Source organism: Coregonus clupeaformis, chromosome 14 (assembly GCF_020615455.1).
Source record: "Coregonus clupeaformis isolate EN_2021a chromosome 14, ASM2061545v1, whole genome shotgun sequence".
Taxonomy (NCBI): domain Eukaryota; kingdom Metazoa; phylum Chordata; class Actinopteri; order Salmoniformes; family Salmonidae; genus Coregonus; species Coregonus clupeaformis.
In genome coordinates this window covers 19,141,251-19,165,189 of record NC_059205.1, presented here as the reverse complement: position 1 = coordinate 19,165,189, position 23,939 = coordinate 19,141,251, and the positions used below count along the sequence as shown (strand labels likewise).

At 43.7% G+C, this 23,939-nt stretch overlaps 1 protein-coding gene across 16 annotated transcripts in view; it reads left to right on the top strand.

Moving 5' to 3' along the window:
• LOC121581300 (muscleblind-like protein 1) overlaps positions 1-23,939 on the top strand; it is a 116,503-nt gene that overhangs the window by 78,660 nt on the left and 13,904 nt on the right. For 8 of the 16 annotated variants that reach the window (XM_041896827.2, XM_041896826.2, XM_041896829.2 and 5 more), the window contains 5 exons: positions 13,533-13,703; positions 14,061-14,111; positions 14,351-14,563; positions 22,075-22,314; positions 23,491-23,544. In XM_041896827.2, coding sequence (XP_041752761.1) covers positions 13,533-13,703; positions 14,061-14,111; positions 14,351-14,563; positions 22,075-22,314; positions 23,491-23,544 — 729 coding nt within the window. The remainder of the gene's footprint in view (positions 1-13,532; positions 13,704-14,060; positions 14,112-14,350; positions 14,564-22,074; positions 22,315-23,490; positions 23,545-23,939) is intronic. The other 8 variants (XM_041896832.2, XM_041896838.2, XM_041896830.2 and 5 more) reach the window with 3 other exon arrangements.

The window sequence follows — 23,939 nt, the reverse complement described above, 5'->3', positions numbered from 1 at the left end:
CGATGTGCTCATTTGTCTTGCTGACATTGAGGGAGAGGTTGTTATCCTGGCACCACACTGCCAGGTCCTGACCTCCTCCCTATAGGCTGCCTCATCGTCGTCGGCGATCAGTCCTACCACCGTCGTGTCATCAACAAACATGATGGTGTTGGAGTCGTGCGCGGCCATGTAGTCGTGGTTGAACAGGGAGTACAGGAGGGGACTAAGCACGCACCCCTGAGGGGCCTTTTGTGTTGATGGTCAGCGTGGCGGATGTGTTGTTTCCTACCCTCACCGCCTGGGGGCGGCCTGTCAGGAAGTCCAGGATCCAGTTGCAGATGGAGGTGTTCAGTGCCAGGGTCCTAAGCTTGGTGATGAGTTTGGAGGGGACTATGGTGGTGAATGCTGAGCTGTAGTCAATGAACAGCATTCTTACATAGGTATTCCTTTTGTCCAGGTGGATGAGGACAGTGTGGAGTGCAATAGAGATTGCGTCATATATGGATCTGTTAGGGCGGTATGCGAATTGGAGTGGGTCTAGTGTGTCTGGGATGATGGTGTTGATGTGAGCCATGACCAGCCTTTCAAAGCATTTCATGGCTATAGATGTGAGTGCTATGGGGCGATAGTCATTTAGGCAGGTTACCTTGGCCGGTAATAACAAATTATTATTATAATGAGATTATCTGATGTTGATACAGGATTAGGACTATGCCAATTCATAGGATTACAGTCAAAGAGATCAGATTACTGTAATTGTATATTATAATATAACACAGGATTAACGGGACAACTCTGCCAAATTACTGATTATCCCATAGTGGGGCAGAAACGTGCTATTTCTTATCAGTGTTCTTATCATGTCTTAGTGTTTTGTAGGCAGAGAGAGAGAGAGAGTGGGAAGAGATATATTGAGAAACAGAAATGTATACTGTACACAAAGACGGGGAGACCTCTTTCTCAATTTTTCAGCTTTTGACGTTTCAATGGTTGGTTGCTAAGATACCATTTCCATGCTTGCAATTTGAACAAAGTTTGTAGAAAGCTAAGCGAGAGAGGGGAGAATATCCAGATAGTATAGGCTACATGGACCTTAACTGACTGAGGCTGTGGAAAATTTCAGCATTATTTCTGAGTTACCCGCCAATCTGAATTATTAGTCAATCAACACAACCAGGGGATGACATTTGTGCTACTGTATACTTGACATTTGACCTTGGGCATTCCTGAGAGCCACCACTCTCTTCAAGTGAGAACAGCTCTATAAGTAGGCATGTCAGTGACATGGGGTTTGTGTGTGTCTGGTTGTGTGTACATGCGACACAGACAGCAGGCTTCAAATGATCAGGAAAATGTTTGCCTCCATTTTTCTGCGTATAGCCCAGGGGAGAACGACTGCCCCCTCTCATTGAAGCCACGGAAGTTCAAGGCTGACAGCGGTACTGCAGGTATTGCTTGCAGAAAACAGGATCCCCCATTATAGAGAATGGGAAAATGGCAATCTTTGTGGTCAATCTTCATAAAAAAAAAAGAAATGTTGGGAAGACAATCATGGTACCAATAATTGATTCTAATACACCAGATGTATGTCCTTGAACCGATTATTTTAAAATCGCACACAGAAGTTTCGTTTTTTTTTTATGGCAGCCTGCAGTACCCCGGTTGGCCTTCAATTTGAGTTACTCAATGAGAGGGGGCAGCACTGAGCTAGCCTGCAATGTCACTTCCTGGTGTAGCTCAAACTATGCATGTTATGTATCCATGAAATGCCATCTTAACCGACTTAATTTGGCTTCAATGCGCTATTGAGTCTTCACATAGGAATAAATGGTGTCACGTGATCGATGGCTTTGTCCATTCATATACACTGTATACCAAACATTAGGAACACCTTCCTAATATTGAGTTGCATCCCCACCTTTTTGCCCTCAGAACAGCCTCAATTCGTGGGGCATGGACCCAGCATTCGAAAGCGTTCCATAGGGATGCAGGCCCATGTTTAATCCAATGCTTCCCAGAGTTGTGTCAAGTTGGCTGGATCTCCATTGGGTGATGGACAGGATACACACGGGAAACTGTTGAGTGTGTAAAACCCAGCAGCGTTGCAGTTCTTGACACAAACCGGTGCGCCTGGCACCTACTACCATACCCTGTTCAAAGGCACTTAAGTATTTTATCTTGCCCATTCACCCCTCTGAATGGCACACATACACAATCCATGTCTCAATTGTCTCAAGGCTTAAAAATATTTTTTTAACCTGTCTCCTCCCCTTCATCTACACTGATTGAAGTGGATTTAATAAGTGACATCAATAATGGATCATAGCTTTCACCTGGATTCACCTGGTCAGTCTATGTCAAGGAAAGAGCAGGTGCTCTTAATGTTTTGTATACTCAGTCATTGGTATAGCCCCTACTTAAAAACAGATCTCCAAAGCCACCTCTCTTTGTCAGTCTACATTAATAAACCCCTCTGTGTGGCTGTGACATGCTGTGTGGTCTGGTTTGTGTCTGTCTCTCTCCCACATAGTTTAGGGTCCTAGTTAATGTGCCACTGGGGGCTGTCATAGCTCTTATCATAGATTAACGCTCTCTGGACCCTTCATGCCACCATAAGCCCCCTGGACAGAGCCGGTCCCTGCCCACTAAGCCCAGTGTGTGTGTGTGTGTGTGTGTCACACCATTGAGCCCTGAGTCATTACCTGTGTCCCCTAAGAGAGCCATTACACTGCCCAGATGAACGCTTGGTTCAGGCCGTGCAGTGAGCAGCAAAAGCCTCCTCACCTAATGTGCTGCCTGTGTGTGTTTGTGTGTTTGTGTGTGTGTGTGTGTGTGTGTGTGTGTGTGTGTGTGTGTGTGTGTGTGTGTGTGTGTGTGTGTGTGTGTGTGTGTGTGTGTGTGTGTGTGTGTGTGTGTGTGTGTGTGTGTGTGTGTGTGTGTGTGTGTGTGTGTGTGTGTGTGTGTGTGTGTGTGTGTGTACATACTGGGGTTACTGGATCGGTATGTGTATAAGGATGGGGTAAATGAGATGAGAGAAAATGTTTTCCAATGTGTATTAGCGTGTGTATGTGTTGTCTGTATTCCCCTGTGCATTACATTGTTTTAGAGTCACAGTCACAGTTATTGCCTCTGGTTAGTTTCCCAGTCTCTCTGTGTTTGTAGCCTGCTGTGTTGTGATCAGTGATGAGAAGCCTTATCTCTGCCTCTGTTCTCTGTCCCAGTGACTTCTGGCCAACCGTATTGAGAGATAAAAGCTCCCTATCCTCAGACACACACTGTGAATGGAGCTTTGTTCCCCAACAGTCAAACAGAGTGAAAGGATGTGGCCTGGTGGTTGGTCTCTCTACTCCTCCCTGTGTGATTATATACAGAACATAAACGCAGCCCATATGAGGAGTCGTGTGTTTGGATTCTGCAGGTAGAAGTGTGTGTGTGTGTGTGTGTGTGTGTGTGTGTGTGTGTGTGTGTGTGTGTGTGTGTGTGTGTGGGGGTGTGTGTGTATGTTTTGGAGTGCGTGAGGATTAGATGACTCAATGATAGCGTGCCAAGGTGTCTAAAAGCTCCTTGCTGTTCTATCCTCTGTCCAGACACACACACACACACACACACTCAGAGCTCCTCGCCGCTCTGTCCTCTTGCCTTCACAGGAAGTGGTGCGGCCCCTCCCAGCATTCTTTGCAGGCTGATTCATTGTTTGCTTAAATCCCACATGGTGACAGAGTATGGTGTGTGTCTGCACTTGCTGCTCTAGCCAACTATCTTGCTTCTGAGAAGAGAATGAGGGAGAGATGAACGGAGGAGAAAATATTTGATTAAGGTTTCATCTTTAAGTTGCATAAACCTGTTTCAGCTTATTCAGCTAGCAGGGTTGTAGTGTCCCCACACCTATTCTCTGTCTCTCACAAACATCTGTTAGGTATGAATGACACAGCAATAGGAGTGAAAATACCCTATTCTACTTGCAAATACATCAAACCATTTTAATCCATTTATTTCTCTTAACATATATTTTATTATAAGCTTTGCTTGGAGCTGAATAGTCACCTTTAATCCACCTGGGGCCTCATTTATAAACGTTGTGTACGTTAAAAATATGCCACAAAACATGCTTGCGCCAGTTTTCACACAACAATTGGCATTTATAAAAACTGAACTTGACATGAGAAAGTGCTTATCCTCCTGCAAACTTTAGACCATGCGTACACACAGTTTCTAGTGGTTGAAGTATTGCATTGCAAGAAGGCAAAAGTAGCCTAGTAGTCTTGTGCAAATGTGGAATATATGTATGATGACACTCTTATTCATAACAAAAAAACATGTATCTAATTATAATAACAAGACGCAGTCATGCCATTAGTGAGAAATAATAATAATAATATCTTTGCATTCTAAAATAATTAGAAATAGGCATCTATTTCCTTTTATTTATTTAATTTACATGATCATTGCAGAATAAATTCTTCACCTTTTCTGACTGTGATGGTTTCATACTCGCGAAATAGCCTATAGGCCTACAACAAGGTAGAGTTGGCTACCATTCGTCCCATCTCTCATTTAATTGGACCCACTTCACAGTAGTAAATAGATAAGCTATTTCAAGTATTTTGCTCTATGTGATCCGATCTGAAGCGCAGTTTGATGGTTCACCTTTGCCATTGACGTTTGTAGGCTACGTCTGAATACTGTAATGTCAAATTTCTTGAGTAGACAATATTACATTTATACACATAATACATAGCCTATATCATAACCATTGCAGAATAAATTCCTCACCTTTTCTGGCCATGATGTAGTCCCCTGTAGCTCAGTTGGTAGAGCATGGCGCCTGCAATGCCAGGGTTGTGGGTTCGTTTCCCACGGGGGGCCAGTATGAAAATGTATGCACTCACTAACAGTAAGTCACTCTGGATAAGAGCGTCTGCTAAATGACTAAAATTTGAAATGTAATATCCCAGAAGTAGCCATACAACAACCATGCGTGTATCTCATTTAATTAGTCAACTCTTTGCTCAATGCATCCGAAAGGGAGTGCGGTTTTTAAAATACAATAGACTTTAACAGGTGAACAGACAGTTTATCTTTTGCATGGAAGTGCGTAGGCTACCACTGCCTACTGCAATTTTTCAGAGTAGACAATTAGGCTGCCACTGTAAGTAGACACTGTAAGTAGGGCAGTGCAGCATATTTAAGTTCGGAAAAAGTAAATGCAAAACATTATTGAATTCAAACGATCTGTTTACAGGTCCACAACAATTTGGAATTGTTTTTGTCTTTCAGACACGGTCAGATGGGCTACAGCAAATGTCACTGCAAAATAAAACATTCTGCCAACACCTCCAAAGACATTTGATCAAGTTCGCCATTGCTATTTCCTTTAGATAGCCTACTGTCTTGGCCTAATTCCAATAACTCCAAAGTGTACAGCAAATAAGGGCATTATTGTCACCATAAAAGGAGTGATGGAAGTTGTTCAGGCAGAGTTATAATGCTCATTCACGCGCGCACAATTTCATGACTGGTCAGATTTATAACGTAAACATGTATGTATGGTGTTTATGAATCTAAATATTTTTCTGAAATGGCGCACGCAAATATTTAGTATAAAATGTACGTAATGGTTATAAATGAGGCCCCTGGCACTTTAGAACAGTGGAATAAGGCTTGTTTTCCACCAGCAGAGGAAAGAGAGGAAAGAGAGACCTCAGATTTGCCAGGCTATATTTACCAGACTATTCTTATGAAACAGTGTAACACAGCTGCTTCTCATAATTTGGTTCTCCTTGTAATGAAAGTACACTAATGATAACTTACATTAGACAGAGATATAAGGAACTGTTGCATATGGATGTATAATGAAGACAATATCATTGTTGTAGCGTGCTTTTCCTCTCCTTACGAAATAACAGTGATTATATGCCTTTATAAGTCTGTGGCGTTCCATTACAGAGTTTCCTGTATGTATATGTGAGGGATCAGGGAGCAAGCAGGGATTCCGCTGTTGTTAGGGCTGGAACACTGGGCTGGTCTGTTGCCGTGTACACGGTGGGTGCTCCTCAAGGTCCCTGATGTAAAAACAGCACAGAAGCAAGAAAACATCCTATGAGAGAGAACGTCTGTCTGACTGTCTCTCTCTCCCTCTATCTCTCTATGTATCTCTCATTCTCTCTCTGTGTCCATCTCTATCTTTTTTATCTCTATCCATCTACATGTATCTCTCATTCTCTCTCTGTGTCCATCTCTATCTTTTTATCTCTATCCATCTACATGTATCTCTCATTCTGTTGGTGTGTATCTCCTGCTCCCTCTACCTTTATCACTCTCTTACACTCTCTCTTCCCCCCTCCTTCCTCTCTCTCTCCCCCTCATTCCTCTCTACCTCTGACCGTCACTAAGGACTTCTCATGCAGCAGGTTCTAGTATTTCACTGACGCAGGGTCACGCTACAGTACGTGACTCACTTTGTCTGTCCCCTTCCCAGCTTACACAGGCTGACATTTCCTCTGCTGGGGCATATTTCACTATTCAAAATGGCAGCCTGCTTTAGCCACTGTTTTGACTCTTATTTCTGCATAAGGGATGACTCGGCAGAGCTGCCGTGGCAGTAATGTCAGGCCCCACAGGTTTCCTCTGCGGGGGTCAGCGGTCCTCCCTCGCCGAATGCCACTGCAGTAAATCCAACGTGGGACGGATGGGGTCAGGTGGGGGGGAGGGCAACGCGATCCCTCAAGTCTCATTAACTAGCCCCCCCACCCCGCATGCCAGTCTCTGGCTGACTGCTATCAGAGCTGCAGCTCTATTTCAGAGCTCCCCCTCGCTGCTCACCCTTATCTGTGTCAGAATGTTTATGAATACCAGTTCAGCTCATGAGATCTGAGCCCATGCTAGTTGTTTTGAAAATGCTCAGTTCTGCTCAGTTTTAGATCTTCTTTTCGGAACAGGTCTGCTTAGAGCTAGAACCTCTTTTTAGAACAGTTCTGCGTAGATATAGAACCTCTTATTAGAACACTTCTTCGTAGTTCTAGAATCTCTTTTCAGAACAGTTCTGTTTGGATCTAGAACCTCTTTCAAAACAAGCTCTGCATAATCTCGCTCCAAGTTTCTGACTCACTGCTTTTGTACATTAGCCAGTTAGTCCATCAGTCCAGTCTAAGAACTGTATTGATATTTCAATATGGACTCTCCTTTTTGACCTCTCTGAACATGTTTACAATCATAACTCCTGTTAACTTGGTGATGTGTTACCATCGCATAGAGTAGCCCTTCTGCCTGCATGCACCATTTAGCTTGAATGACAGAGACGTTGAATGACAGAGAAGTTGGGTCTTTCAACTAGGGTTGGGCGGTATCCAGATTTTCATACCGTCATACCGTTTCTGTACCATACCGGGGTATACGGTATTACTGAATGTACTATTTGTATAAAAATAATTTAGGCAATAGGGATCTTGATCCAGGAGGGGATTGAATATCTCTGCTGTAACCAAGAAGCTTGATCTTGACATCTAGCCTCTTAGCTAGCAAATTAGCAAACCAAATGCATAGCTGGAGCCCTGAGCTGGATTTAATTTATTTGACACATCTTAGATTTCTTATAGTTGTACTTAACTTCAAGTTAGTTATAAGCAGTTGCATAGCACGCCCCCCCATCCCCCCCATTAACAATACTTTAAAAAAAATTGTTTTACCATATTGAAAATCAGATTTCGAAATACCCAGATATATGATATAAACGGTAACCTACATTTCACATGCCAATCGTTTAGCTTTCACCATTATCTATATCAATTTAGGTTAAGTACATGCAGTGATAAGGCTTAACAACAGTGTTTAAACCAGCCAGTCAGTCACACAGCAGTGCTAAGGCAGGGATCATGATTTCAAATTTGACCCAGTTGTTGACATTTCCAAGTCTCAACAAGTCAGATGTCTGTGTAGGCTAGACGTCCCACTGTTTGTGATAGACACTGTCCCAGAGGCATAACACGCACGCAGGCACACACACACACCACACACACCACACACACACACACTGTCCCGAGGCATTACGTCTCCTGTTATAGTTGTCACTGACACATGGTGTGCTGAGACGCAGACACAACAACACTCTTTCAAATCAAATCAAATCAAATTGTATTTGCCACATGCGCCGAATACAACAGGTGTAGACATTACAGTGAAATGCTTACTTACAAGCCCTTAACCAACAATGCAATTTTTGAAGTATAAAAAAAAAAAAAACTGTTAAGTAAAAAAAATAAAAGCAAATAACTAAAGAGCAGCAGTAACATATAAAATAACAGTAGGGAGGCTATATACAGGGGGGTACCGGTGCAGAGTCAATGTGCGGGGGCACCGGCTAGTCGAGGTAATTTAGGTAATATGTACATGTGGGTAGAGTTAAAGTGACTATGCATAAATAATAGACAGAGTAGCAGCAGCGTAAAAGAGGGGGGTGTGGGTGGGGGGGCAGTGCAAATAGTCCGGGTAGCAATGATTAGCTGTTCAGGAGTCTTATGGCTTGGGGGTAGAAGCTGTTGAGAAGCCTTTTGGACCTACACTTGGCGCTCCAGTACCGCTTGCCGTGCGGTAGCAGAGAGAACAGTCTATGACAAGGGTGGCTGGAGTCTTTGACAATTTTTAGGGCCTTCCTCTGACACCGCCTGGTATAGAGGTCCTGGATGGCAGGAAGCTTGGCCCCAGTGATGTACTGGGCCGTACGCACTACCCTCTGTAGTGCCTTGCGGTCGGAGGCCGAGCAGTTGCCATACCAGGCGGTGATGCAACCAGTCAGGATGCTCTCGATGGTGCAGCTGTAGAACCTTTTGAGGATCTGAGGACCCATGCCAAATCTTTTCAGTCTCCTGAGGTGGAATAGGCTGTCTTGGTGTGTTTGGACCATGATAGTTTGTTGGAACTTGAAGCTCTCAACCTGTTCCACTACAGCCCCGTCGATGAGAATGGGGGGTGCTCAGTCCTCTTTTTTTTCCCTGTAGTCCACAATCATCTCCTTTGTCTTGATCACATTGAGGGAGAGGTTGTATGCTGGCACCACACGGCCAGGTCTCGGACCTCCTCCCTATAGGCTGTCTCATCGTTGTCGGTGATCAGGCCTACCACTGTTGTGTCGTCAGCAAACTTAATGATGGTGTTGGAGTCGTGCCTGGCCATGCAGTCATGGGTGAACAGGGAGTACAGGAGGGGACTGAGCACGCACCCCTGAGGGGCCCCTGTGTTGAGGATCAGCGTGGCAGATGTGTTGTTACCTACCCTTACCACCTGGGGGTGGCCCGTCAGGAAGTCCAGGATCCAGTTGCAGAGGGAGGTGTTTAGTCCCAGGATCCTTAGCTTAGTGGTTAGCTTTGAGGGGCACTATGGTGTTGAACGCTGAGCTGTAGTCAATGAACAGCATTCTCTCGTAGGTGTTCCTCTTGTCCAGGTGGGAAAGGGCAGTGTGGAGTGCAATAGAGATTGCATAATCTATGGATCTGTTTGGGCGGTATGCAAATTGGAGTGGGTCTAGGGTTTCTGGGATAATGGTGTTGATGTGAGCCATGACCAGCCTTTCAAAGCACTTCATGGCTACAGACGTGAGTGCTACGTGTCGGTAGTCATTTAGGCAGGTTATCTTAGTGTCCTTGGGCACAGGGACTATGGTGGTCTGCTTGAAACATGTTGGTATTACAGACTCAGTCAGGGACATGTTGAAAATGTCAGTAAAGACACTTGCCAGTTGGTCAGCACATGCTCGGAGTACACGTCCTGGTAATCCGTCTGGCCTTGCGGCCTTGTGAATGATGACCTGCTTAAAAGTCTTACTCACATTGGCTACGGAGAGCGTGATCACATAGTCATCCGGAACAGCTGGTGCTCTCATGCATGCTTCAGTGTTTCTTGCCTCGAGGCGAGCATAGAAGTGATGTAGCTCATCTGGCAGCTCGCGGCTGTGCTTCCTTTTGTAGTCTGTAATAGTTTTCAAGCCCTGCCACATCCGACGAGTGTCAGAGCCGGTGTAGTACGATTCAATCTTAGTCCGGTATTGACTCTTTGCCTGTTTGATGGTTCGTTAGAGGGCATAGCGGGATTTCTTATAAGCGTCCGGGTTAGAGTCCCGCAGTTCCTGCCTGTATCTGAGTAACGAGGGTGCATCTCAATTGTCCAACCTGATTTCCTCTCCATATCTCCTTTCTTTCCTCTCCACTGATCTGAAAACGCAGGATGAAAGCAAAATGGAGAATGCCCGCCAGGAATTTGCTTCGTTTGACCTGTCCAAGTCTTTCATGTCAGTGCGAATAGAGGAAAGGAGACAGAGAGAGGCATCTATGTTAGACTATTGAGAAGCACCCAGGCGGCAGCTCTATTTGTGATTGAGCGTGCCCACTGGGCACAGATGTAAATTCAATGCCTATTCCACGTTGGTTCAATGTAATTTCATTTAAATTATGTGTAAACAACGTTGATTCAACCAGTGTGGGCCCACTGGGTGGACCCTGCTGCCTCGGCCGGTCGGCTCAGCTGTGCCCATGGAATGTCAGTAAATAAATATCTGTTATAAAGCACAGGGCGTGTGTCTGCCACCTGTTACATGAACATGACTCCAGTGTGTGTGTGCCTGTGTGTGGACACCTGTGTGTCACACTTGAACTATCCTGCCCCCAGTCCACCAGGATTTCTGCGACTTCTTGGCAGTGTGTATTCATAGCAGAGAGCATAAAACGATCTCTCTTAGTTAATTATCTCTTGGCACTGACGCTTTGAAGTTTGACCTCATATTGCCCTGTGATACAATATCTATGTATCATATGAGTGAAATGTATTTATATCTCCTGTCAGACATGTAGCCTAGCTGGATGTCTGGATAGCAGTCCATCAGGGCCACAGAGACCCTCTTCTGACCTGAACAAACACACGTATGCAGACACACACACCTCGTGCAAGTATGCACGAAGACACACATTCACACACGCACGCACATATGCACGAAGAAACACACACACACATTTTTGTCCCACAGGGTAGAGCAGAAATAGAGAGCCCTTAACAATTAGTTAGTGCCAGGCATATCTAGACCTAGGGTGAAACAGGGTTAAGGGCGTGCAGCTATAAACAGCTCCCAGCATATCACACACACACTGCACACACACACAGACACACAGAAACGCACAGTCGTCAGTTGAAAGTGGCACTCCAGTCTCCTTGTCACCTCATTTAACACCTGATTTCCTTAACAAAAGGCACATCTCAATAGGTGGTCCAGGTAAGTCATGACATGTGGGGGGGTTCCTTTCCTCTTTTGTTCTCTATTGTTCCTCAAGCAAGGGGCGAGGCTGATGACATCATTGATTCCCATCATTTACATTCACATTTACATCATTTAGCAGACGCTTACAAATTGGTGCATTCAACTTATGATAGCCAGTGGGACAACCACCTTATTTTATTTCTATTTTTTAAATATATATATATATTTTTTTTTATGGGGGGTGGGGGAAGAAGGATTACTTTATACTATTCCAGGTATTCCTTAAAGAGGTAGGGTTTCAAGTGTCTCCAGAAGGTGGTCAGTGACTCCGCTGTCCTGGCGCCGTGGGGGAGCTTGTTCCACCATTGGGGTGCCAGAGCAGCGAATAGCTTTGACTGGGCGGAGCGGGAACTGTACTTCCATAAGGATAGGGGGGCTAGCAGGCCAGAGGTGGATGAACGTAGTGCCCTCGTTTGGGTTTAGGGTCTGATCAGAGCCTGAAGGTAGGAGGTGCCGTTCCCCTCACAGCTCTGTAGGCAAGCACCATGGTCTTGTAGTAGATGCGAGCCTCAACTGGAAGCCAGTGGAGTGTGCGGAGGAGCGGGGTGACATTAGAGAACTTGGGAAGGTTGAACACCAGACGGGCTGCAGCGTTCTGGATAAGTTGTAGGGGTTTAATGGCACAGGCAGGGAGCCCAGCCAACAGCGAGTTGCAGTAATCCAGACGGGAGATAACAAGTGCCTGGATTAGGACCTGTGCCGCTTTCTGTGTAAGGTAAAGTCGTACTCTGCGAATGTTGTAGAGCATGAACCTGCAGGATCGGGTCACCGCTTTGATGTTAGCGGAGAACGACAGGGTGTTGTCCAGGGTCATGCCAAGGTTCTTTGCACTCTGGGAGGAGGACACAATTGAGTTGTCAACCGTGATGGCGAGATCATGGAGCGGGCAGTCCTTCCCCGGGAGGAAGAGCAGCTCCGTCTTGCCGAGGTTCAGCCAAGTGACTTGGTGTATAGAGAGAATAGGAGAGAGCCTAGAACTGAGCCCTGGGGGACACCAGTGGTGAGAGCACGTGGTACGGAGACAGATTCTCGCCACGCCACCTGGTAGGAGCGACCTGTCAGGTAGGACGCAATCCAAGAGTGAGCAGCACCGGAGATGCCCAACTCGGAGAGGGTGGAGAGGAGGATCTGATGGTTCACAGTATCAAAGGCAGCGGATAGGTCTAGAAGGATGAGAGCAAATGAGAGAGAGTTAGCTTTAGCAGTGCGGAGAGCCTCCGTGACACAGAGAAGAGCAGTCTCAGTTGACTGACCAGTCTTGAAACCTGACTGGTTAGGATCAAGAAGGTCATTCTGAGAGAGATAGCAGGAGAGTTGGCTAGAGACGGCACGCTCAAGAGTTTTGGAGAGAAAAGAAAGAAGGGATACTGATCTGTAGTTGTTGACATCGGAGGGATCGAGTGTAGGTTTTTTGAGGAGGGGTGCAACTCTCGCTCTCTTGAAGGTCAAGGATGGGTTGATGAGCGAAGTGAGGTAAGGGAGAAGGTCTTCGGAAATGGTCTGGAGAAGAGAGGGGATAGGGTCAAGCGGGCAGGTTGTTGGGCGGCCGGCCGTCACAAGTTGCAAGATTTCATCTGGAGAGAGAGGGGAGAAAGAAGTCAAAGCATAGGGTAGGGCAGTGTGAGCAGGACCAGCGGTGTCATTTGACTTAATAAATGAGGATCGGATGTCGTCAACCTTCTTTTCAAAATGGTTGACGAAGTCATCCACAGAGAGGGAGGAGGGAGGGGGAGGAGGAGGAGGATTCAGCAGGGAGGAGAAGGTGGCAAAGAGCTTCCTAGGGTTAAAGGCAGAGGCTTGAAATTTAGAGTGGTAGAAAGTGGCTTTAGCAGCGGAAACATAGGAAGAGAAGGTAGAGAGGAGGGAGTGAAAAGATGACAGGTCCGCAGGGAGTCTAGTTTTCCTCCATTTCCGCTCAGCTGCCCGGAGCCCTCTTCCATCAGACCAACTCTTTTAATTTTTAGTGAGCCAATTGACATTTTAGTCATTTAGTAGACACTCTTATCCAGAGCGACTTACAATTAGTGAGTGCATAAATGTTTCCTACTGGCCCTACTCCTTGAAGTTTGTTGTCTGTACTTTACTGTATTTATACGTGGGATATCGCTTTTCAAGAATCACTGGAGGACATCTTTAAAGTAAGGGCAGTGCTGTCTGAATCTGAATCAACTTACTTTACTTTGACACGTTGCTTCTCTCTCTTGCTTCCCCCCTTATCCCACCTCCCTATCCCCCCTCCCTCTCCCTCTCCCAGGGCCGTTGTTCCAGGGAGAACTGTAAGTACCTGCACCCTCCTGGCCACCTAAAGACCCAGCTGGAGATCAACGGCAGGAACAACCTCATCCAACAGAAGAACATGGCCATGCTGGCCCAACAGATGCAGCTCGCAAACGCCATGATGCCCGGCACACAGCTACAGCCTATGGTGAGACAGCACACAGATACAGTAGGCATGTGAAGTCACACGCATACACAATGGTGAGAGAACACGCACATGCACAAATGTGCACACACGCGTATGTACACACACACACACACACACACACACACACACACACACACAAACACACACACACACACACACACACACACACACACACACACACACACACACACACACACACACACACACACACACACACACACACACACACACACACACACACACACACACACACACACACACACACACACACGTGAGTGGAACAGAATATAACTGAACTGTGACTGAATCCCAGGACCTGAAACCCCTCTTCATTTTATTCAACCTTTGCCAATCCAGGTTAGTCTCTATGACCTGGTCCAAGACAGCAACAGGTTCAGTTTACATCAAGTAATTACGAGAACACTTACAATCGGCTGCATCTCAAATGACACCCTATTCCCTATATAGTGCTCTACTTCTGACCATGCAGAGCCCTTAAGCAGTGCACTATATAGGGAATTTGGTATCAGTTTAGATAAGCCACATAACATTAAATACAGTACATTTAACATTTGACCTACCAGGAAATATAACCTCTCACCTTTGACCCGGGTCTCTATCTGCCCGCCCCCTCCTCCTGCCTGCAGCCTATGTTCTCTATGGCACCAGGCCTGGCCACCAATGCCAGCGCGGCGGCAGCAGCCTTCAACCCGTACCTGGGCCCGGTATCGCCTGGCCTGATGCAGGCAGAGATCATGCCCAGCCCACAGGTCCTCATGGCGGGCCACCCCAACCACGGCCAGGTCCCCAATGCTGCAGCCGCAGCTGCACAGAAACTAATGAGGACAGACAGACTGGAGGTAAGAGATTCGGACGGACAGACACTCAGCCCCCCCACCCCCGTTCCAGCAGCCTGTGCTGATTCTAGACCAGTGCCTTAGACCGAGTGGTGCAGCGGTCTAAGGCACTGCATCTCAGTGCTTGAGGTGTCACTACAGACCTTCCTGGTTCGATTCCAGGCTGTATCACAACCGGCCGTGATTAGGAGTCCCATAGGGCGGCGCACAATTGGCCCAGCGTCCGGGTTTGGCTGGTGTAGGCCGTCATTGTAAATAAGAATTTGTTCTTAACTGACTTGCCTAGTTAAATGAAGAAAAATAAAAAACAACATGCTGTGTTAACATAAAGCCAGTGCTGCCCTCTGCTGCCTTTCAAATGCCATGTCCAAGACACAGTGACTTTGCTCAATGCCTATGACTGTAACCACGTTTTTATGCGAGTAAAGTCTTACCGTATAAAAAAATATCACGAAAGTTGTGATGGAAACAGGAAGTTTTGGTACAATTTTATAAATGCAGACAGATCCCCTTTAAAAAAAAAACTTGACCTCTTTTTTGTCAGCATTCACCTTTTCTATAGCTGTTACTTATGCGGCAACTGAGCAAGAGACATTCTAATTTGACCCTGTTGTTGCGACCGTTGTAACCTGATGCACCAAGCAGCACTGGTCAAGCTCTAAGTTCCTCCGATAGGACAGAATGCATTGCACTGCTTTCATTTCTTCACATTCAGTTAGCAGCTCTCCATACTTGTAAATCATTTGTAAATAAATACCTTGTAATGTGTTAGTTTTCCTGTTATGGTGAATAAAAAGTTGGCTGCAGTTAGGGCCGGGACAATACTCATTAGTATCGTGGCAAGGAAACAAAACACGAAGCGTATTTAACTTCTTTATGAAAACAGACCTAATGTTGCAAACAAACATTATGTTGCAAGTAACCTATACGCAGCCAAGACAGAAAGATAAAAGCGGTCAGAGACCACCCCCTCAAGAGTCTGAGCCTGCCTGGCAGGGTTGGTCCAACAAAGCCAAAGCCACCGGGTAGGTGAGCATAATATACAAGGACTTTCTCAAAGCTGCTAATGAGAACTTTGACGACCTTGTACCTGCAACACTAGCTGCAGTAACCCATTGGGAGGGGGTCACACTCGGACTATCAGAGAGGGGGCAAATTATTCAAAAGGTCTGACTGCTCAGAGATGCTTGGGAATATGGTTACAACGAGGAACCAGTGTGTGTGTGTGTTTCAGGGGAAAGGGGTGTATCTGAGCTCCATCAGCTAGGACTTGACATTGGTTAATCAAATCTCAATGTTGCATGCCTTCTCAAACAGCTACACCTGTATATGCATTCGCATATCAAGTCTTCTCTTGAGTTGGGCTCGGAGATGGAACAAGTGTTGAACATCTGAGCTTGTGGTTGTTTGTGGGGGAAGGGTTGCGAGAGTGTGTGTATATATTCCACATCTGTTGCTATGTGGTTAATGATTTAGTACTTTAAGCATATGTTTTCGTTTCAGTCTCCTCCATCTCCACTAACCGAAGTTAATTGTAAGGATTTTTGTTCTATTAATAATGTAAAATTAACAACTGTACAGAAAGACTCATGTGAAAGCCAAATTACAGAGGAGGAACTTCTTGATGCAATTAAAGCCTTTAAGTCCGGGAAAACTCCAGGGCTGGATAGCATACCAGTTGAATTATATCAAACCTTTTTTGATGTACTCAGAGGACCGTTATTAGCATGTTTTAACCACACCTATAAAATGGTAGATTATCAGATACTCAACAAGGTCTGATTTCACTATTACTGAAACAGGACCTAGGTGGTAAATATAAAGATACAGTTCATAAAAAAAATTGGAGGCCCCTTACACTTCAGTGTTGTGATGCAAATATTCTAGCAAAATGCATAGTGCATAGAATTAAAAAGATATTGTCGGATATTATTCATCCTAATAATTTTTTACATGGACAATACATTGGAGATAATATAAGACAAGTACTGTAAACAATAGAACACTATGAAAAATCAGGGAAACCAGGCCTGGTATTCATAGCTGACTTCGAAAGGGCTTTAGATAAAGTACGACTGGAATTTATATATAAATGCCTGGAATACTCAATTTTGGAGAATCTCTTATACAATGGGTTAAAGTTACGTATAGTAACCCTAGGTGTAAAATAGTAAATAATGGCTACTTCTCAGAAATTATGAAACGGTCAAGAGGAGTAAAACAAGGTTGTTCACTATCGGCATATCTATTTATTATGGCCATCGAAATGTTAGCTATTATAATCAGGTCCAACAATAATATCAAGGGGCTAGAAATCAAGTGCTTAAAAACAAAATGTGCCATTGTACACTGATGATTCATGTTTTCTTTTAAATCAACAATTTGGATCCCTCCACAGCCTCATAGAGGATCTAGATAATTGTTCTAACCTCTTTGGATTACAACCAAATTATGATGAGTATATTATATTACGTACAGTGGGAAAAAAGTATTTAGTCAGCCACCAATTGTGCAAGCTCTCCCACTTAAAAAGATGAGAGAGGCCTGTAATTTTCATCATAGGTACACGTCAACTATGACAGACAAAATGAGATTTTTTTTTCCAGAAAATCACATTTCAGAAAATGAATTTATTTGCTAATTATGGTGGAAAATAAGTATTTGGTCAATAACAAAAGTTTCTCAATACTTTGTTATATACCCTTTGTTGGCAATGACACAGGTCAAACGTTTTCTGTAAGTCTTCACAAGGTTTTCACACACTGTTGCTTGTATTTTGGCCCATTCCTCCATGCAGATCTCCTCTAGAGCAGTGATGTTTTGGGTCTGTCGCTGGGCAACACGGACTTTCAACTCCCTCCAAAGATTTTCTATGGGGTTGAGATCTGGAGACTGGCTAGGCCACTCCAGGACCTTGAAATGCTTCTTACGAAGCCACTCCTTCGTTGCCCGGGCGGTGTGTTTGGGATCATTGTCATGCTGAAAGACCCAGCCACGTTTCATCTTCAATGCCCTTGCTGATGGAAGGAGGTTTTCACTCAAAATCTCACGATACATGGCCCCATTCATTCTTTCCTTTACACGGATCAGTCGTCCTGGTCCCTTTGCAGAAAAACAGCCCCAAAGCATGATGTTTCCACCCCCATGCTTCACAGTAGGTATGGTGTTCTTTGGATGCAACTCAGAATTCTTTGTCCTCCAAACACGACGAGTTGAGTTTTTACCAAAAAGTTATATTTTGGTTTCATCTGACCATATGACATTCTCCCAATCCTCTTCTGGATCATCCAAATGCACTCTAGCAAACTTCAGACGGGCCTGGACATGTACTGGCTTAAGCAGGGGGACACGTCTGGCACTGCAGGATTTGAGTCCCTGGCGGCGTAGTGTGTTACTGATGGTAGGCTTTGTTACTTTGGTCCCAGCTCTCTGCAGGTCATTCACTAGGTCCCCCTGTGTGGTTCTGGGATTTTTGCTCACCGTTCTTGTGATCATTTTGACCCCACGGGGTGAGATCTTGCGTGGAGCCCCAGATCGAGGGAGATTATCAGTGGTCTTGTATGTCTTCCATTTCCTAATAATTGCTCCCACAGTTGATTTCTTCAAACCAAGCTGCTTACCTATTGCAGATTCAGTCTTCCCAGCCTGGTGCAGGTCTACAATTTTGTTTCTGGTGTCCTTTGACAGCTCTTTGGTCTTGGCCATAGTGGAGTTTGGAGTGTGACTGTTTGAGGTTGTGGACAGGTGTATTCTATACTGATAACAAGTTCAAACAGGTGCCATTAATACAGGTAACGAGTGGAGGACAGAGGAGCCTCTTAAAGAAGAAGTTACAGGTCTGTGAGAGCCAGAAATCTTGCTTGTTTGTAGGTGACCAAATACTTATTTTCCACCATAATTTGCAAATAAATTCATGAAAAATCCTACAATGTGATTTTCTGGAAAAAAAAATCTAAATTTGTCTGTCATACTTGACGTGTACCTATGATGAAAATTACAGGCCTCTCTCATCTTTCTAAGTGGGAGATATTGCACAATTGGTGGCTGACTAAATACTTTTTTTCCCCACTGTATTGGATCACTAAAAAATACACATTTTACATTACTGTGTACAATGGTCTAATGGTGAAGTAGACATACTCAGTATTCATATCCAGAAATAAATGATTAAATATTAAAGCATTCGACATCCCACAAAATCTTCAGTCATACAAAAGCTATACTTAAATCCAAACTGGTTCTCTAGCAGATTAGAATGAATGGCTCACCCCGGTTTCAAGAATGGCCTTTTCCCCCATTATTCAGATTACAACCTCTCATTTTCGGTTATTTGAAAATGAAATCATCTCCAAACTATATATATTATTAAAACAAGCCATAAACAGTTGGTTGCAATTTCAGTGTAATCCACCAGAAAAGACAGAATAAATATTACAACAAATATTATGGTTAAACTCAAATATACAGTTGAAGTCAGAGGTTTACATACATCTTAGCCAAATACATTAAAACTCAGTTTTTCACAATTCCTGACATTTAATCCTAGTAAAGATTCCCTGTTTTAGGTCAGTTAGGATCACCACTTTATTTTAAGAATGTGAAATGTCAGAATAATAGTAGAGAGAATTATTTATTTCAGCTTTTATTTATTTCATCACATTCCCAGTGGGTCAGAAGTTTACATACACTAAATTAGTATTTGGTAGCATTGCCTTTAAATTGTTTAACTTGGGTCAAATGTTTTGGGTAGCCTTCCACAAGCTTCCCACAATAAGTTGGGTGAATTTTGGCCCATTCCTCCTGACAGAGCTGGTGTAACTGGGTCAGGTTTGTAGGCCTCATTGTTCGCACACGCTTTTTCAGTTCTGCCCACAAATTTCCTATAGGATTGAGATCAGGGCTTTGTGATGGCCACTCCAATACCTTGACTTTGTTGTCCTTAAGCCATTTTGCCACAACTTTGGAAGTATACTTGGGGTCATTGTCCATTTGGAAGACCCATTTGCGACCAAGCTTTAACTTCCTGACTGATGTCTTGAGATAAGATGTTGCTTCAATATATCCACATCATTTTCATTCCTCATGATGACATCTATTTTGTGAAGTGCACCAGTCCCTCCTGCAGCAAAGCACCCCCACAGCATGATGCTGCCACCCCCGTGCTTCACGGTTGGGATGGTGTTCTCCGGCTTGCAAGCAACCCCCTTTTTCCTCCAAACATAACGATGGTCATTATGGCCAAACAGTTCTATTTTTGTTTCATCAGACCAGAGGACATTTCTCCAAAAAGTACGATCTTTGTCCCCATATGCAGTTGCAAACCGTAGTCTGGCTTCTTTATGGCGGTTTTGGAGCAGTGGCTTCTTCCTTGTTGAGCGGCCTTTCAGGTTATGACGATATGGGACTCGTTTTACTGTGGATATAGATACTTTTGTACCTGTTTCCTCCAGCATCTTCACAAGGTCCTTTACTGTTGTTCTCGGATTGATTTGCACTTTTCGCACCAAAGTACGTTTACTTCTAGGAGACAGAAAACGTCTCCTTCCTGAGCAGTATGACGGCTGCGTGGTCCCATTGTGTTTATCCTTGCGTACTATTGTTTGTACAGATGAACGTGGTACCTCCAGGCGTTTGGAAATTGCTCCCAAGGATGAACCAGACTTGAGGAGGTCTACATTTTTTTTCTGAGGTCTTGGTTGATTTCTTTTGATTTTCCGATGATGTCAAGCAAAGAGGCACTGAGTTTGAAAGTAGGCCTTGAAATACATCCACAGGTACACCTCCAATTGACTCAAATGATGTCAATTAGCCTATCAGAAGCTTCTAAAGTCATGACATAATTTTCTGGAATTTTCCAAGCTGTTTAAAGGCACAGTTAACTTAGTGTATGTAAACTTCTGACCCACTGGAATTGTGATACAGTGAATTATAAGTGAAATAATCTGTCTGTAAACAATTGTTGGAAAAATTACTTGTGTCATGCACAAAGTAGATGTCCTAACCGACTTGCCAAAACTATAGTTTGTTAACAAGAAATTTGTGGAGTGGTTGAAAAACAAGTTTTAATGACTCCAACCTAAGTGTATGTAAACTGGTCCTCTGTAGCTCAGCTGGTAGAGCACGGCGCTTGTAACGCTAAGGTAGTGGGTTCGATCCCCGGGACCACCCATACACAAAAAAATAAAATAATGTATGCACGCATGACTGTAAGTCGCTTTGGATAAAAGCGTCTGCTAAATGGCATATTATTATTATTATTATTATTATTATAAACTTCCGACTTCAACTGTACTAATTGATTTTAAAAAACTGAATTTTTGGTAAACATGTTTTAAATCGGGATAATCTTTGTAAATTATATCATAAATCGGACTGGTGGAGTTATCTCACACATGCAGCTAGCAAAAATATATGGAAATGTCTGCTCTATCCAAAATTACAACCAACTAATTGCAGCATTACCGCAAAAATGGAAGAGACAAGTGGAAGGGGGAGAAAGTAAGGAACTTGTCTGTTGGCCCTGTATTAAATACCAAAATTGGTTAAAGAAAATGGTGATAAATAAAAAAGTATACCAGTTTAATTTAAGGACCAAAAAATGGACAGCTGTGCCATACAGATTGCAAAACAGTTGGGAGGAGATTGTCAATGTACCAATTCCATGGCACATGGTTTATGAAGTATGAAAAATGTATGCACTGACTAACAGTAAGTCGCTCTGGATAAGAGCGTCTGCTCAGTGACTAAAATGTAAAATGTAATGAACTGATACACAAAATGACGCCGGATTCAAAACGTATAATTTTTCAATTTAAATTATTATTCAAAATTCTTGCAACCAATAGAATATATATATATATATATATATATATATATATATATATATATATATATATATTGGGGATACAACCACCCCAGCTCTGCAGATTTAGCTGCAAAGAGACAGAATCAATAGATCATTTGTTTTGGTACTGTCCATATTGCAACATTTACCTGGAGCTAACTCTGCAAATAGCACTGCTAGTCAATCGATCAATAATATAATAATACTCTTAGCAAAAATGTTTATCTTTAATTTACAATCTTTAGAAACTATGAGAATAGTAAGGTTCAGAACTTTTGTGAATCATCACAGCACAGTTGAAAAATATATGGCAAATAGAAATCAAAACTGGATGATCTTCAGAGATAGATATGAGGGGTTGAGGGTAGCTGAAGGATGGGACTAAAAACAAACAAACGATAACTATTTTTTATTTATTTTTTTATAAGCTGGAAGTAGAAGTCTAACTGTTGTTGTCCATTAGTTTGCTCCAATAGGGGAGGAGGATGGGAGGGTTAGGGGACGCACCTTTGTTGAAGCACCGTTGGCAGCGATTACAGCCTCGAGTCTTCTTGGGTATGATGCTACAAGCTTGGCACACCTGTTGCCAATTGGATGGAAACAGAGCTAGTGTGTATCAATGTATATCCATTTATTCATCCCTCCCCCCACCACCCCTCCCCCTCGCCAGGTGTGTCGTGAGTACCAGCGGGGCAACTGCTCCCGGGGGGAGAATGACTGCCGCTTCTCCCACCCCTCCGACAGCACCATGATTGACACCAACGACAACACGGTCACCGTGTGTATGGACTACATCAAGGGCCGCTGCTCCAGGGAGAAGTGCAAGTACTTCCACCCTCCAGCCCACCTGCAGGCCAAGATCAAGGCTGCACAGCATCAGGTGAACCAGGCCACTGCCGCCGCAGCCATGGTGAGTAGTCCACCATCTTGGATCCTCTAGGAAAAAGTCGCATAGTAGGAATGAGGAAATACACACAGTAGGATGAAGCTGCCCGTAGACACGCATCCAAGGTCAGTTATGTGTTTTGACGTTGCAATGGATATGGTTAGGATTTGGGGAGGGTAAGCAGAGAAACTGATCTTAGATCTGTGCCTACAGGTAACGTCTCTATTATATTATATGGCTCAGTCCTTTTCTCTGCCTGATGGCGTTTAGCTGATCTGACTGATCGTATCTGTATCTACATCCTCTGTCTCAATGTGTGCTTCCCCTGCATAGGTTCCTCTTGACATTCAATGCATTCAATGTGCTTATCTGACTGCAGTCTAAGTCTAATATAACAATGGTCATTCCTCTCTAGCTGAACATCCACAGCTAAACTAGCACTGTAACACTTGTCTATTGTTCTTAGTATTTGCCATGCTTTGTATGAAGAACAAAAAACTAACGTTGTGGTGTATAATCATTGTAATGTGACACAGTGTATTGCTATTTGATCGTTTAACTTGTCACACTTTAAACATTCTATAGCTCATATTTCTTAATAAAGGCTTCATAAAACCTTTATAAGGCCTGCATAGATGCTTCATAATAAATTATAAGCAAATGTCACGCTATATAAAGGTGATATAACAGGTCCTTACATCTGGTGCTATGCCAGATGTGGTATAAACCCTATACTACCCTTCATAAAGTATGACATTTGCTTATAAATGATTAATCAAGCATTTATGTAGACCTTATAAAAGGTTTATGAATGCTTCATAAGTTATAGTTTGTTTAAATTGTGATCATATCACTCAATGCCCAGTGTTCTGAAGTAATGACAGTGAACAATCCATTTTATTATAGTTGACATCTTTTCACAGTATTTGATTTAGCTAGACCATTATTGAACTCATAACCATGTACTTTACTGTAGCTCTCAGCCATAGTACTGTAGTGTGTACACACTGTGCATGCCCTAGTCCTGTTATCCCCTTGTATACTGCATTCCAATGATTTGTTTTTTTATTTGTTTTTTTTTCTCACCTACCCAAACTGCACTGCTGCCCCCATGATGCACCTCTGCTTGCTGGTTTATGTTAATGCGCTTGAACCCCATTTGGCCCATTGCCATCATGTGCTCGCTGCCTGCTAATTAAGACTCAGTCGGCTGTCAAATCACTGAAGCGACCCCTCGACGCAACCTTTGACCTGGTACTATGACCTTTCACCTTTTAGCTTGGCATGTGGCTTTGTTGTCGTAGTGCAATGTCTTAACCCAGATATAGCTACTTTAATTACTGTTTGTTATCGCAATGTGTTTTCTTTCCTCCTGTTGCTATATGTGTCATTTTTGCCTGTGATAAACTGATTGTGGCTTCCTTCCCGGCTTTGACTGAATTGACCATCTCCACCATGTTTGCGATACAAACCTGCTTCCCAAACAAACATCAATTCGACATGGGAATCTCTAAAAAGGGCCACAATCAATTAATCACCTATAGCTTATGTTAACAGTAGGAGAGGGTTGGGGACAGTTTAGTTTTTAACAGTAAATGTAAAAGGTGGCATGGCTCTAGCTTATGTACAATGTGTTGTAAATCAGTAGC